Consider the following 14,705-nt stretch of genomic DNA (forward strand, 5'->3'; position numbering starts at 1 on the left):
TTGCTGCCTATATAATAAAGAATAATCTTGTCAGGCCTAATGCATAGCAGTCTTCTGCAAGAACATGAGCCGCTATGTTCCCTGCCCTTTCTCAGAACAGTGATGAAGTCTGGATCAGAGCTGGTGAAGGTCGCACTGCGGTCCTTCTTTGAGAATGCAGCGGAGGACCTAGAGAAGCTGCTGGAGATGCTAAAACTGGGGAAGTTCATGCAGTCCCGTGCCCAGATGAAGAGTGTCACCCAGAGCATCAATTATGTCACTGGAGCACTACTGCCCATCCTCACCGCCCTCTTTGAGCACATCAAAACGTATAACTTTGAAGTGGATCTGCTGTGTGAGTTTGTACTCCAATAAGTACCAGTCTTATGGGTTGAACCAATTTTAATTTGCTCTGTTGCTTCATAATTTAAGCTTTAAAGGCTCTTGAGTTTTGCTGTTGATGAAACATACTGTATGTTGCCATGCGTGATGAATGACCACTGGTTTGTGTTCCAGTGGATGACGTGCAGCTGTCCTGTTACCGTATCCTGACCTGTTTCTACTCTTTGGGAACGGGGAAGAACATGTACATGGAGAGGTAGGAGGTCAACCTATACACCTCAAATCATGGGGCAAGACCCCAAAGTTATTTATAAGCTTGGATCATTAAGTTTAAGAATGACAGCTTGTTATAATATGTATGATATATCCAAATCTGTATCCAGGTACTCTGCAATAGCAACATGCAAACAAGATTATGAAAATGAGTGGTGGCCGTATTGGCTTTTTGGAAGTAATCCCTTTGACTAATTTATGCTTAATTATTTATAATTATTTGTATAGCACTTTTTAAAACACAGTTACAAAGTGCTTCATATATAGGATAAAAAACACACACATACCAGTACAATACATACATACCTGTCATATATACATACATGCACACATACATATGCATTGATTTGCAAGATAAGTAGACAAATGTGCAAGTACACGTATAAATAAAAAAGACTAAAGGCAAAACAGTGAGCATTTATAAAAAGGCTAACCTATAGAAGTGAGTTTTCAGCAGTCACTTAAAACAAACGATAAATGCAGCAGATCTCTGATCTGCTGCATTTGGGGCTATAACTGCAAAAGTACAGCTACCTCTGCATTTACAATAGGAACGGGGACAGATAAAAAATCCTGTGTTTCAACCCTGTGTTTTACTGGAAGCCAACAAAGGGAGGCAAGATTTGGGGTGATCTTGGAGCGACAACTGTTTTTTGTTAACAGCCTAGCCACTGCATTTTGCACCAATTGAAGACAATGCTTGCAATGAGATGATTTATTGCAGTCTCACCTAGATGGGTTGAGTAGTAAATGCACCAAAGGACTTTTAAAGATGATCCAAAATATCTCATACACTCCCTTATTAAGTAGGCTATAATTTATATGCTGCCACTTAGGTAAAACGGTAAAAACGGTTTGTGTTATGGACTGGAAGCTCAGGTCTGAAGTGTGGTTAACGAGCAGGCAGGACAACAGTTGTACTTTATGAAATCAATTAAAAGAGGAGAATCACAAAGCCTTGAGAGAGAGAAACAGCAGTAACACCGACTGCAGTGAATTTTCTCTCAGTATAAACAGTGCTTCTGTCTCTTTGTGTCCTTCCCTGACCTGCTGGTGAGGTCCCCCCCGGTTAGCCAGTGGCAGCCATGAAACCACCACTGGAAAATTTCTAACCTTGAAGGGCGCTCAAGCTTTAAATATCCAGTCAAAACATCCACTGCCTTAGACCACAACCTTACCTTAGCTCTCTGGTCTGATTAATCTTGTAACCATGTAGAGCTCTGCAAGTATCCGAGTGTACAGAGAGTCAAGTGGCTAACACAATCCCTACAACACAATCCCTAAAACATTCCTCTAGTGCTACACACCTGTGAGTTTAACGCTGAAAAATGGAAGAACGAAATACGTAGAAGACTAAGCCATTTTAGGGTGTCCGCAGGTTTTTTTTTAGAAAGTCTTAATGTCTTAAATTTAATTTTATCACCAGTTTGCCTTAAAAGTCATTAATTAGTCTTACATTTTAATTTATGAGATAACCCTTTTTGTCAAAATTAGCGAAGTTCTACTGTATACAATTCAACGTTTCTGTTGCTACAAAACTGTTAACCTATAGCTGACATTCTACACGTAGCCTGCTGGGAAAATGCCTGTGGTAGATGCCTGTTGTAGATGAACACAAACCCAGTTTTCACTCACTCATTCATAAAAAAAAGTCCTGGTTAGATTTATTCCAGCAGCTGCTGCTATCTAAGCTAAAAGAGTCTGTTTGAATCTTGTGATCAATAAGCGTCCATATTCCTATTTAAAACTGACTTCAGCACAAGACTGAATATGTCCTACTTACCTGCAATGCTGAATTCAATAAGAAAAGATGATTTTTCCAAAAATCAGTCTAAAGTTAAATAAAATTTATCTTTAAAAGGTAGACATCCTGTAGACATCCTGTCTGTTTATATAATGTATCATTTAGCAGCATCCTTGTGATATTGCATGCCCTTATACTATGTATTTATATGTGGCTCCCAGGCATCTGCCATCTCTGGGGGAGTCTCTGGCAACCCTGGTGGGAGCCATGCCTGTGGCGTTCCTGGAGCCCCACCTTAACGCTCACAACCCCCTCTCTGTCTTCAATACCAAGACCCCCCGTGAGAGAGCCAGTGAGTCTCTTCATGAACACTTGTTTTTTTTTTTTTCTTAATCATCATTATTCCATTGTTATTTTATGTTGTTGTGTCACTTTTTTATGCATGTTTCTGTAGTTGTAAGTGGGCATGGTTTTCTTTTCCCAGTCCTGAGTATGCCAGATTCAGTGGAGGAAATGTGTCCGGAGATGCCTCGTCTTGATCGACTGCTGAAGGACATCAACGATGTCTCAGAATCTGGTGCACGCTACACCGAGATGCCGCAGGTCTGGAGGGCTAATGAGATATTTGAACGAATATGAGCAGCTACCTTATTTAAGTGCTTGGTTCCAAAACGAGACATCCACCACTTGACAAATGTGACAGTTTTTCCGCTCTTAGTAAGGGTTTTGGCAGAGGAGTTAAATAAATTATGAAATGCAAATGTCCTCAGTCACCCTCGTAAAGTTACCCTTTGCATAGTGCAGCATTTTAGAGTGTGCAGTTACTGTTGTAACTGCATCCATCACTCGTATTGTTGTAAAAACAAATGAATATGAGCTTGTTCAGTGTCACAATGGGAAAAATACTATACTACTAATAAAAAAAATCTCTGAAGTTTTCAAGTATTTATCAGACTTTAGCAACAGGACTTTGCACATCAACAGCTTCTGGTGTCCAGCAGATATACACATGTTTTTTCATGTGTAACAATTTTCAAAGCTGATATTATAAGGCCACTAATGGTGTACAGAATTAATGTTTGTTGCATCGTCTATGCAACAATGACAGAGGGCTCAAAAATAAGATTTTGGCACAGCGACTTTTGGTGATTTTTCTGTTATAACCGACATTAAAAGAAAAAATGAATTTTTGTGATGAGTATTTGATCTGGAGGCTGGGACTGTTGAAATATTGGTAACGTTACCACAAAACTAATCAACACTAGAATCCTGCATGAGGCCCTAATAGCCTCTTCCTTGATACTGTCAGTCATTAAGTGATCTTACCTTCCCCTTGTCTCTTGTACAGGTCATTGAGGTGATCCTACCCATGTTGTGTAACTATCTGTCCTACTGGTGGGAGAAAGGGCCAGAAAATTCAGCCCCTGGTGCCCAGTGCTGCACCATGGTGACGTCTGATCACCTGAGCATCATCCTGGGAAACATCCTCAAGATCCTCAACAACAACCTGGGCATTGATGATGCCCCCTGGATGAAAAGGATTGCAGGTAGGCACCACATGATTAAACAGGATTCCCACTGGTCAGGGCTGGTATTCACAACATATCTTAAGGCTAAGAGTAGCTCCTAACTTGCTGATTTATGAGCAGCTCCTAAAAATCATGAATGTGTCACTCCTAACTTTAAAATTCTTTTTTGGATGAGAGTATTTCACAAAGTGTGATCAAGCTAAAACCAGCTCCTAAATCTGTGAGATGTTACCAGTAGTTAAGTGGACTCCTAAGTTAGTAAGACCAAATCACAAACAATCCTAAAATAGTTTCTGCCCTCCTTTTAAACATGTCAACATGACATCTCTCTCTACAGTATTTCTATCATGTATTCAGTGACAGACAGAGCCATCCCATATCAGCCAGTCACAGTGGGCATAGTAAGTAAGCTTGCTCATGAAACCCAATGTGATCCATAGAAACAAGATCAACCCTGCCCTTCCTCTTAGTTGAACATTTCTTCCAATTCCTTAGTAAATGTGGTCCTAGCAGCTTTGTGAATTGGTTTGAGAGAAAACCTTTAGCTAGCAAGTATTAGTGATACAGCTCCAGTTTTTTGTTTTCTCAGAAAAGCACCCTGTTGGCTAACCTGGTAGAGTTTTTACCACATATTATCTGAGTGTCCTGGGTTAGATTCTGGCTCAAGCCCTTTCTTTCCTGTCTCTATCTACTGTCACTGTCCAACAAAGCAGAAATGTCCCACATCTCTGTTTATCCTGATAATTTACATTTTTACAACACTTTGAACACTGTAGTCTGTGGGAGTTCAGAAAAGGTCAAAACATGTAATTGGCTGCTGTACAGGTGGTGAACACATTGAACACTGGGATAGGGTATAATTAACATTTCACATGGTTGACCACCTGGAAAGGTTCACGTTCTGAACAGAAAAATAAAAATCAGTTGTTTGTTTTTTATCTCTAAAAGTGCAGCTTTTTTTTTTTTAATTATTATTTTGGAAGGCACTTGTTGCTTACTGTCACTCAGCCCTGAAGTGTTTACTTAAGTGTCTCTGGCACCCCCTGCTGAGTCTCTCAAAACCTTTCTCTCCCTCTGCAGTCTACTCGCAGCCAATAATCTGCAAGGCTGGAGCCGATTTGCTGAGGAGCCACTTCCTGCCCACACTAGAGAAACTGAAGAAGAAGACAGTGAAGGTGACACTAAAGAGGATGACTATATTTATACTGTAGTTAGACATGGTAGCTGAAAATACACATTATAATACGGTTGCACATTTATACAGTGCTCAGTGTAACTTTGGTTAAAGCATACAGTATTTTTTGCTGACACAGACATTAACTGTTGAACTTCCATGTGGTGCTATCAGTTGTCTCTACATTTTTTGCCCCTGCTGATGACTGTAAGACAGCACTGCCTCCTAGGCTGTGCTGATCTATCTTCTCTCTCTTTCTTATTTTATTTATATATTTTATTTTATTTTATTTTATTTTATCAACATATATTATTTATTTAATTTACAACATATATTTTATGATAGAGGATGCCACAGGGTGGGTGAATCTTTCTTTTTGCATATTTCTTGGGTTGTCTTTACAAAATCTAACCTCATCATTACAAATGAGATAATGATGATCCATGAATTTAGGTAGCGGCTGAGGAGGAGCTGCTAAAGGCAGACAGCAAAGGTGACAACCAGGAAGCTGAGCTGCTCATCCTAGATGAGTTTGCTGTGCTCTGCAGGGATCTCTACGCCTTCTACCCCATGCTCATACGTTACGTGGATAACAACAGGTACGATTTACACACCTAGCAAGGATGTTTGTTTTTTGATTTCAGGGATTTTTTTCAGGGTTTCAGTTTTTGATCTGTGTTTTTTGTTTGCTTGTTTGATTCTATTTTGTTTGTTTTTTTTTCCCCAGCAGTTTTGTTTTTTAAACATTCATCTCATGTGCACTTTCAGAAAGACGTGTTTTCTGCTTTTATTTTTTCCTTTATGAAGCTATATCTTCATTTATAGTTTTTCATTTTAGTTTAATGAAATTAATTGCTGTTTTGCACAATTGTATAGTTATAATTACAGTTGTTGTCTGCTCTGTAACAAACTGCTGATGGCTTGTAAAAAAAAAATTGGTTAAAGATAGGTGTTAGGGAGTTAAGCGAGTATAATCTGTTCATTTTTGGAGAAGTTATCAAATTGGTCACATTGAGGCAAGCAGGGGTTATCAAAATAATTGCACTTTTTCCACTAGCAGTATATTTTTCTTTTCTCATTTTGTACTGTATAATGCATCAGAACAAGGTTTTCTTAATTTTTTTTGAAAGTATAACAACAACTAAAACAAATCTCTCAGAAAATTGGCCAAAATTGCTGTCATGTGATATCACTTGAACTATTTAAAGTGGATGTTTTGCTGTTGTGTCTTGCACAGCTGTAAGATGACATACCTCTGGAAAAATGACTCAACTGGGTATTGTGGGTATTATGGTTTGTGTCCTTAGGTCTAGGTGGCTGAAGAGCCCTGATGGAGATTCCACTGAGCTCTTCAGGATGGTGGCTGAGATCTTCATCCTCTGGTGTAAATCACATGTAGGTCTCACCTTGATAAATCATACCAAATTGTTCAATTCAGCCTAGTATTTAACAATAAGAGGGCTTATTTCAGAATTGCTCTCAACGCTGATGTTTGTGATTGCCATCTTTTCTCTGCTCAGAACTTTAAAAGGGAGGAGCAAAACTTCGTGGTTCAGAACGAGATCAATAATCTGGGCTTCCTAACTGGAGAAGGCAAGACCAAGATGTCCAAGGTAAGTACATGGCTAATTACCCAGTAAAAAATAACTTCAGAGAATACAGCAGAAGTTTGTCTCCATTAAACAGAGATGCAAACAGCGCGCCAAAAAGCGCAACTCGCTTTTTTCGTGGCTATTTGGGTGACTTGTGTGAACTTGTGCGATGAGTTTTTTTTAGGGGGGGGTCCGACTTATCGGTCCAGTGATATTAAAGGTTTTGGGTGGACATCAGTAATATTAAAGTGACAAGCTACAGCAGCGGACGGAGGCAAAACAAAGAAGTTTGGAGCAGCACAGATTTATGCCTGGGTGCTGTAGCCATGTCCATAAACTGTTGCTCAGTAAAGTCCATATTGACAAGTCTGGCACATTCCCCATTCTCATGCCACTGTACCCTGAAAAGTAGGGTGGAAGGGTGATCTTGAAATTTTTTTAATGAAATTCTGTTCCAAAACAGAGTAAATGTCACAAAGTACCTAGTGAAGCAATCACTGAGTCATTAGTACTGATACATAATCCAAACCTCAGCACATATACTGCTGTCATTTTATGCTATAGGCCAGGAAAAATCTTACTTATGGTCTCTTGACTATGCACATTTCTATTTTAGACTCACTCAGTACAGGTGAGACAGCTCTCGGTCTTCCCAGAATATCTCTTTCTCACTGGAAATGGAAGGCTTCATCCTACAGAACACGCTGACTTGTTGAAATGAACCCCTGAGATGGAGAAGAACACATCTTACTTCTTTCTTGGTCTAATTTGGACTTACTGCTCTCTTCTTGTGTGCCCCCCCTTCACTTTGTCAGCACTTTGGAAAAGCACAACCCCAGTGCTTCACTTCCCTGATGGGCGACTGTTCCAAGACTTGCCATTTCAAAGACTTTGCTAATGAAAGGAAAAGTCCTCACAAGCATTTTTTCCCCTTGCTGTGCTTCCTGTGTGGGTTTTGATAGATCCCTTAGACATGAGCTGAACAAGCTAAACATGAAGATGTGAGATGTTCTACACCTCATTTGTATGAGTCCTCACCTCCCTAAGTGAGCTGTTCACAGGGTGTTTTACGGTAAATGGTTTTTCACGCAGACATTTGCAGTAGTAAATGTGATTAGGCCATTTATCTTGATGCTGACTGTTTGGTCCAGCAAGTGCTCACCGAGCTGTCACTGTGAAAGTTCAATGTTTATGTACTCTGGCAGTGCAAGCCAATATCTTTATTTTCACTCTTGGGGTGTTTTGACAAGAGCACTCACAGTAGAGCAATGGTCTTCAGCTCTTGAGCCCAGAAGACCCCAGCTTTTACTGATTTATGTCCAACAACCTTGGGCCTTAACATCTGACTCAGCATATCAAAGGCTTGAAATTTAATCACATTTTACATTTAGCCCTGGCAATGTGTGACTGCAACTTGGAACGTAGATTCAAGATGTACATTCACAGTCTTTTGAATGTTGCAGCTGTGTCTCTTCTGCTGACATGGTTATTGGAAAAAAACATCATTATTGAAAAATACTCCAATATCGATAATTAAAACGGTGCGTGGGCCCAGCTTTTCCTCTCCACATAATTTTGTGTAATTCGGCACCTCGATGGAAGCCAAAATGACAATAACGTACCATGCAAAACATAACAATAACACAACCAAAAGACTTTGGCATTATCTTTATTGTCCCAATCCCCACTATTTCTCAATTATTTCCAAAGTAATTTGATCACTTCCTTTAAGATTAACTTTGGTGGCACAGTGTTTAATTTGCAGTGGGAGTAAGTTCCACAAACAGATACCAGTGGAGCCAACAGAGATTGAACTGGATCCTTTTTGCGCTGTAAACCACATGGACTGTAAATTAGCTCTGGTTGTGTCTCTCTGCAGACAGGTGGAGACCAGGAGAGGAAACACAAGCGACGTCGGGGAGAATACTACTCAATCCAGACTTCCCTGATTGTGGCTGCCCTGAAGAAGATGCTGCCCATTGGCCTCAACATGTGCACCCCAGGGGACCAGGAGCTCATCTCCCTGGCTAAGATGCGCTACAGTCTGGTGAGCTGTGTTTACATAGTATTTTTTGACAGGAGCAAGTCAGGGCTTACGGCAGGAATTCCCACAAACTCTATGCATTGCATCAAAGAATAGAGCAGGTGCGTCTGTCAACGCCAGGTCAAAGCAAGTGTTAGTGTCAGGTATTTGACAGACAGGAGTAGTGTGAACAGACACACTATTTAAAGTTGAAAAGATAGGCTTTACTGCTTGTTGCAGTGCCCTGTTTTCAACGCTGTCAGAGGCCGTTTGCTGCATGTTGTCTCCTTTTCTTTTCCGTCCTTTCTCTCTCCACTGTACCTTTCCAAAAAAGCAGAAATGCCTGGGTCAGAGGGAGAAGAAAAAAGTTTTAGTTACATGGCTCATCCCTGAATGGAATTTGGGTCACTGCAGCTGCAAAGAGTAGAGGCGAAGGTTGCAGAACAAAGGGTTAAATTTTCTAAAGGATATCAATAAAAAGGTTACATATCATGTTAACGGAGGATATAAATCAAAATTCAGACATCCTGCAGTTAGATTTACAAAGCTTTACAAATTTACAGTTCAGTGCAGTGCAGGATGTGCCAATGAGCATTGTTGACTATTGCTGTTATCAGATACAGAGGTAGTATATTACTATCATTACTTTAATTGCAGACTTTGTGTTTCATTAATACCCTTTCCAATTATAGAAAGATACAGATGAAGAAGTGAAGGAGCACTTGCATCAGAATCTCCATCTCCAGGACAAGGTAAGCTGAGTATGGCAGCACACCGTTCATAAGATTTTCACCAGCATAATTCTTTTAAGTTTCTATCTCCAAAGGCTTTGTTATTTAGTATGGTAGCAATAGTTGTGGCAACAGTCAGAGCAGTATTACTAATAATCGTATATGTACTGATATCATTAGCAGTAATTTGATATTATTCTATGATTGTTGTGTTGTAGTCTGATGACCCAGCAGTCCAGTGGCAGATGAACCTGTACAGAGATGTGGTAATAAAGAGCGAACCACCAAACCCAGATCAGACTGTAGACCGAGTCCAGAGCATCTCTGCTGCTGTCTTCCACCTGGAGCAAGTAAAAACACTACACACACACACACACACACACACACACACACACACACACACACAGACACAAACACTGACTGACTGTCTGTCTGGCTGAGTGTATAAACATTTACACCTGCCAGCATTGTCACAGAAATATCAATAACCTTGAGGGACTGTTGTCAACAAGAGTTGATGGGAAGCTTCTGTCTTGCATTGGTTTTATGAGTGCGAGTGTTTGTCATATTGAAGAACACTTCCTATCATAAAGATGGTGTTGCTATGTGTTCCCCCTCTCCTTGCCTGGTGTTCATTTGGTGACCTCATGATCCTTCCCGTAGTGCCACCATATAAACCTCATTCTCTACCACTTGGATTCCCTTGACCTATTTTCACTACCATACTGTCACTTTTGCCCATTAAGTGTCAAGCAATCAAACATGCTCTCATCCTTCCAACCTCCACAATTTAAAATGCACCAGAGAGGCTGTCTGTCCTCTGTCTATTGTCTAATTTGATCACAGTAATAGTACGACGGTCTCAGAATTAATGTGGTAATAATTTGTTCACAATCGAATGTAGGACATTTAATGTAGTGTCTCAACAGCTTCATAACATTTTACCATAATCATTCAGTGATTATTTCCTTGTCCCAAAGGTGGAGCAGCCTCTGAGGAACAAGAAGTGTGTTTGGCAGAAGCTGCTGTCCAAACAGCGCAAGCGTGCCGTGGTGGCGTGCTTCCGCATGGCTCCTCTCTACAATCTACCCAGGTGATCCTAACACACATTTATACATTTTATTACTGCTGAAAATGTCAATAATTAATATTGACATGCATTATTTATATGACCCAATTATACCATTGCTCTGTCTCTATCTAACCAAACATAACAAGCAATCACCAACTAGTTTGGGGGTGTGGAAAGTATTTCTTGATTGTGTGCCCATGTAAACCCCGCATCACCTCCCTAATGATTTTCTCCTCTGTGTTGTTTTCTTGCATAACACTACACCATCCTCCCTCAGATACAAAAATAACAATTACTTCCTGAACGGCTATCGGGAGGTTTGGCTGGAGAGGGCATTCAAAGCCTCCAGCTTTGACCGCCTGTTCTCCCTGCTGACGGTAAAGTGAAACCACAGGGCAAATGCTTCATCTGTTCAACCCCCTTCATCCACCAGGCTGTGGACCAACCTCTGCCTAGCAACCAAGTGTTTTTGCACTGTTGATTCTGATTGGTCAGAATGAGCAAGTACTGAATGAAACAATTCAATAAACTTTATTTAAAAAGGGGAAACATAGTGCAAGCCTTCTGCCACAGGCCTCTGTTTCAGATGTGCCCTCAAAGGCGAGAAATCAGAAGAAAGAAAGAAAGAGGGAAAAAGGAAAGAAAGATCTATTGCATAGAAACTTGACTTGCATCAGCTAGCTGGTTCATAATTGTATGTTTGGTTGCAGTAATGTAAAGAAATTTATGCTTCATGCTATGTCGCTTCGTGCTATAAAATGATCTAGAGATGTGTTAGTGATCCTTTGTCATCTGACGTTTTTCAGAAGGTTGTCATTTTTCAACACATCTGTGTGTCCCGTTTGAGGAAAACATGTCTGTGTTGTGCTGCTTTCACCAACATGTGTATGGCAAGAAAAGCCATGGAACAAAGCAAGTGTTGCCTAGGTGAAGAGATCCACCGATGTGTTGGAAAATGACTTATCCCTCTAAGTTGTGCATGTTCCTCTAATTAATTTTACAGCCAGAGTGAAGTAACTGTTGGCTAATTCAGTGACCAAACGTGACCAGTCAGAAGAGCCAGTGGGTCCCACATCGACCAATCACCACCCTGCCTGAAATGCACTACCTGTAACCCCCTCCTCCCCCCCACATCTCTCCTTCCTGTCTCCTCCTAAAACTCACCAGAACCCACCCTAATGCCACTGTACCTCCCTTCCTACTCCCCTCCATTCCTCCCTACCTCCCCTCACCTCCCCCTCCCCAGGCATCGCTCTATCAACCTCTTCATCCCGGGCTATCAGAGACTATGGATAGAGGCAGAGGAGTACTCCTTTGAGGAGAAACTAGTTCAGGACCTGGCAGTAAGTACTGGGCTCGCCTTGCCCTTGCCCCCTGTGCCCTGCGTTGGCACTCCTCTGCCAGTCCTGTCTGCCGAATGCTTCTTTAGCTCCGTGCCTGTCGAGCCTTGGGAGCGTGCCCGGGTGGGGACCTCGCCCAAAGCACCCAGAGGCCCCCGCTCTAGCCGTGCGAAACCCTTCAAACAGAGATCCATCAGGGGTCAGAGGCTGCATGACCAACTCAGGAGACACAGGGCCCGCTCCGGCGCTCACAGCTCTAGAAAAGCAGGCTATGCCTTTCTGACGGCAGTGGTAAGGAGGGCCTTTCACTAGGAGACTGTCACTAGCTGTTTCGCTGTCAGATCTGGAGCCAACCCATCAGTTGTCGTTTCGTCTCCGGTGTACTCTGTAAGTCTGTAGTGTGAGTGTGAAGGTGACGTTACGTTCTGTGGCCGTGACGTCAGTGGCATGCTCGCGTAGTCATGTGAAGATCACATTTCATACTAGACATTTGTATACAGAGGTATAGCAAACTCATTTAAAACCCTACAACTTGCTAGTGGATATTATTACAGCTTTAGATGAAGGAGCATAACATCAGATCATGATTCACTTTTGTTTTCATGTGGGGAAGATGGTATTCTAGTTGTCAGAATAACTGCATAGCTGGAGTAACATGTCTACTTATACTAGTTTAGACTCTTGGAGATTGGTATAGTTTTGATAGTCCTATGTCGGGCTTGTGTACTGTTAGGATATCATTCGTCATGTTCATAGTCATATCACCAAATGGCTTACTGCTTGCATCTGTTTGACTGCTGGAACATGCATGAATTTGAGAATTTGATCCTGCACTATTCATTCCACACTATATCCTCCTTGTTCTGTCCCCTCTGTGGATCACCAGGACATGACAAGCCTCATCTGCATGCTGATGCTAGTTGAATGTTAATAAAGTATTTCAGTGTTTTTGGTCGGGCAATATCGTCAGTGAGTATTTTGCCGATACTCTTTGAAAATGTTGGGAGTGTTCCAGAATTGGAGCTGTGGTGGGATGAATTCTTATGAGATGGATGAATAATAGTCAGATGGCAGAGCTAACTGCTAACATGTGGACTCCCGCAGAAAACCCCGATGAAGATTGTGGAGGAGGAGCAAGAGGAGGAGGCTGAAATGCAGCCAGACCCTCTCCACCAGCTCATCCTCCACTTCAGCCACAATGCTCTGACAGAGAGAAGGTGAGATAATTAAATGACTGAAGATGTGAAAGTTATGGTGAAGTGTGTGTTTCTTTGTTTGTGAAAGGGGTCAGTCAATCAATCAATCTGACTTCATGTTGCACAAATACATATAACAGAAAGTGGTTCACACATTAAAATAATAAAACAATACAACAATATCCCACCCCTTCAAAAAAAGACTATAAAAACAGGAGCTGAAGAACCACTGATAAATTTCATCAATTTGCAATGAGGCAACACCAGAGGCAGGATCACGACCAATAAGAAATGGATAAAACTCAAAATAGCAAAAATAAAAGTAGTAATAAAATGAATAAGATATGGAAATCAGAAAATAAATAAACAAGTAAACAGACAAATGAATAACAGAATAAAAACTCTATGGTTAAGAGTGCAAGATAAAATAATAAAAGACTAAAAGAGACAAAGTGCATTTAAGTGCATAAAACCCGTATATAGAATGTAGGGTTTTAAAAGAAATAATCAAGAAAACAATTGAGGATTGACTGAAATAAATACCAAATTTTAACTAAAAGCCAGGCTAAAAAGGTTTAGTTTGCTTTTAAAATATCTACATTCTCTGCTGCCCTATTAGTACTATTTTAACATCAATAAATAATTGCTACATTAACTTTACAATGCCATTTATTAAAATAAATAAATAAATAAATAAAAGACCAGTGGTCTCAACCAGCCTGTATGCATTTTACATTTTGTGACACTGTACCAGATTTGGCAGAAGTCTGCAGGTGTACGTCACAAAATGGGAGGCTGCTGTGCAGATGGTGGCATGAGTGAAAAGCTGAAAATCACATGTCAATTATTGGCTATTTTCCATCCTACATTTTTCAAATTAAATACATGGAAAGTGATTGGTAGGGGGGCAAGTAGACATATCATCTTAATGACAGAGAGCAACAGGGTTTATTTAAAATGCAGCCTTAATTTTGGAAACACTATTGTGCACAACATGACTGGTGTGAAATAGAAGGTGCCATCTCTGCCATGATCTCACATGTTTACAGTATTTGTAAATGGTAAATTGATGGTTCATGTGTTACATGTAGCCCCTTTAAGAGAAAATATTTTTTATTCAACATGCAGCCTTGATTAGAATCTCTTAGTTCACTTTAACTTCACAAACTGACCCATATGCTTTTGTTGGGTATAGTATCATCTTAAGATATTGAACCAAGGAACCTAGGAGAAACTTTCTTTCTGTTACATACTCTTTCTCAGTGATATGCAATAATACAATGTGACATGACTTTGCCTCTTCTCAGTTACTTGGAGGAAGATCCTTTATATATTGCATATGCAGACATGATGGCAAAGGTACTGGCCTTCTTCACTGATCAACAATATAGTCTGAAATTCTTGTTATCCATCTGTTTCTGATATGTTGAATGCCATATAACATGAGCTTTGTGTCCACAGAGTTGTGCAGAGGATGAGGAAGAAGAGGAAGAGGAAGGGAAAGAGAAGACATTTGAGGTATGCTTTTGTTCATGTGTTCCCATTGTGAACAATGGCTCTTTAATTAATGTGTTCACCTTGTGAACAATGACAACAATGACTGAGTTTTAAAATTACTTTTTATTTGCCACTCAATGTCTAGTATTTTACATCCTTGTAGTGATAGTGATGAAAAAGAATGCAAAAAAATTGCAGTCTGTTATTTTACCC

The 14,705-nt window shown here is 40.5% G+C and overlaps 1 protein-coding gene across 1 annotated transcript in view; it reads left to right on the forward strand.

The window, feature by feature from the left end:
- Positions 1–14,705, forward strand: part of ryr3 (ryanodine receptor 3) — a 136,831-nt gene that overhangs the window by 102,907 nt on the left and 19,219 nt on the right. The window contains exons 66-82 of the mRNA XM_030047858.1: positions 96–334; positions 496–577; positions 2,560–2,690; positions 2,823–2,941; positions 3,687–3,885; positions 4,948–5,042; positions 5,495–5,640; positions 6,349–6,436; positions 6,562–6,654; positions 8,513–8,680; positions 9,349–9,408; positions 9,606–9,737; positions 10,368–10,480; positions 11,706–12,090; positions 12,904–13,016; positions 14,303–14,354; positions 14,457–14,513. Of these exons, the coding sequence (XP_029903718.1) occupies positions 96–334; positions 496–577; positions 2,560–2,690; positions 2,823–2,941; positions 3,687–3,885; positions 4,948–5,042; positions 5,495–5,640; positions 6,349–6,436; positions 6,562–6,654; positions 8,513–8,680; positions 9,349–9,408; positions 9,606–9,737; positions 10,368–10,480; positions 11,706–12,090; positions 12,904–13,016; positions 14,303–14,354; positions 14,457–14,513 (2,272 nt within the window). The remainder of the gene's footprint in view (positions 1–95; positions 335–495; positions 578–2,559; positions 2,691–2,822; positions 2,942–3,686; positions 3,886–4,947; positions 5,043–5,494; positions 5,641–6,348; positions 6,437–6,561; positions 6,655–8,512; positions 8,681–9,348; positions 9,409–9,605; positions 9,738–10,367; positions 10,481–11,705; positions 12,091–12,903; positions 13,017–14,302; positions 14,355–14,456; positions 14,514–14,705) is intronic.

Source organism: Myripristis murdjan, chromosome 24 (assembly GCF_902150065.1).
Source record: "Myripristis murdjan chromosome 24, fMyrMur1.1, whole genome shotgun sequence".
In the NCBI taxonomy this organism is placed as follows: Eukaryota; Metazoa; Chordata; class Actinopteri; order Holocentriformes; family Holocentridae; genus Myripristis; species Myripristis murdjan.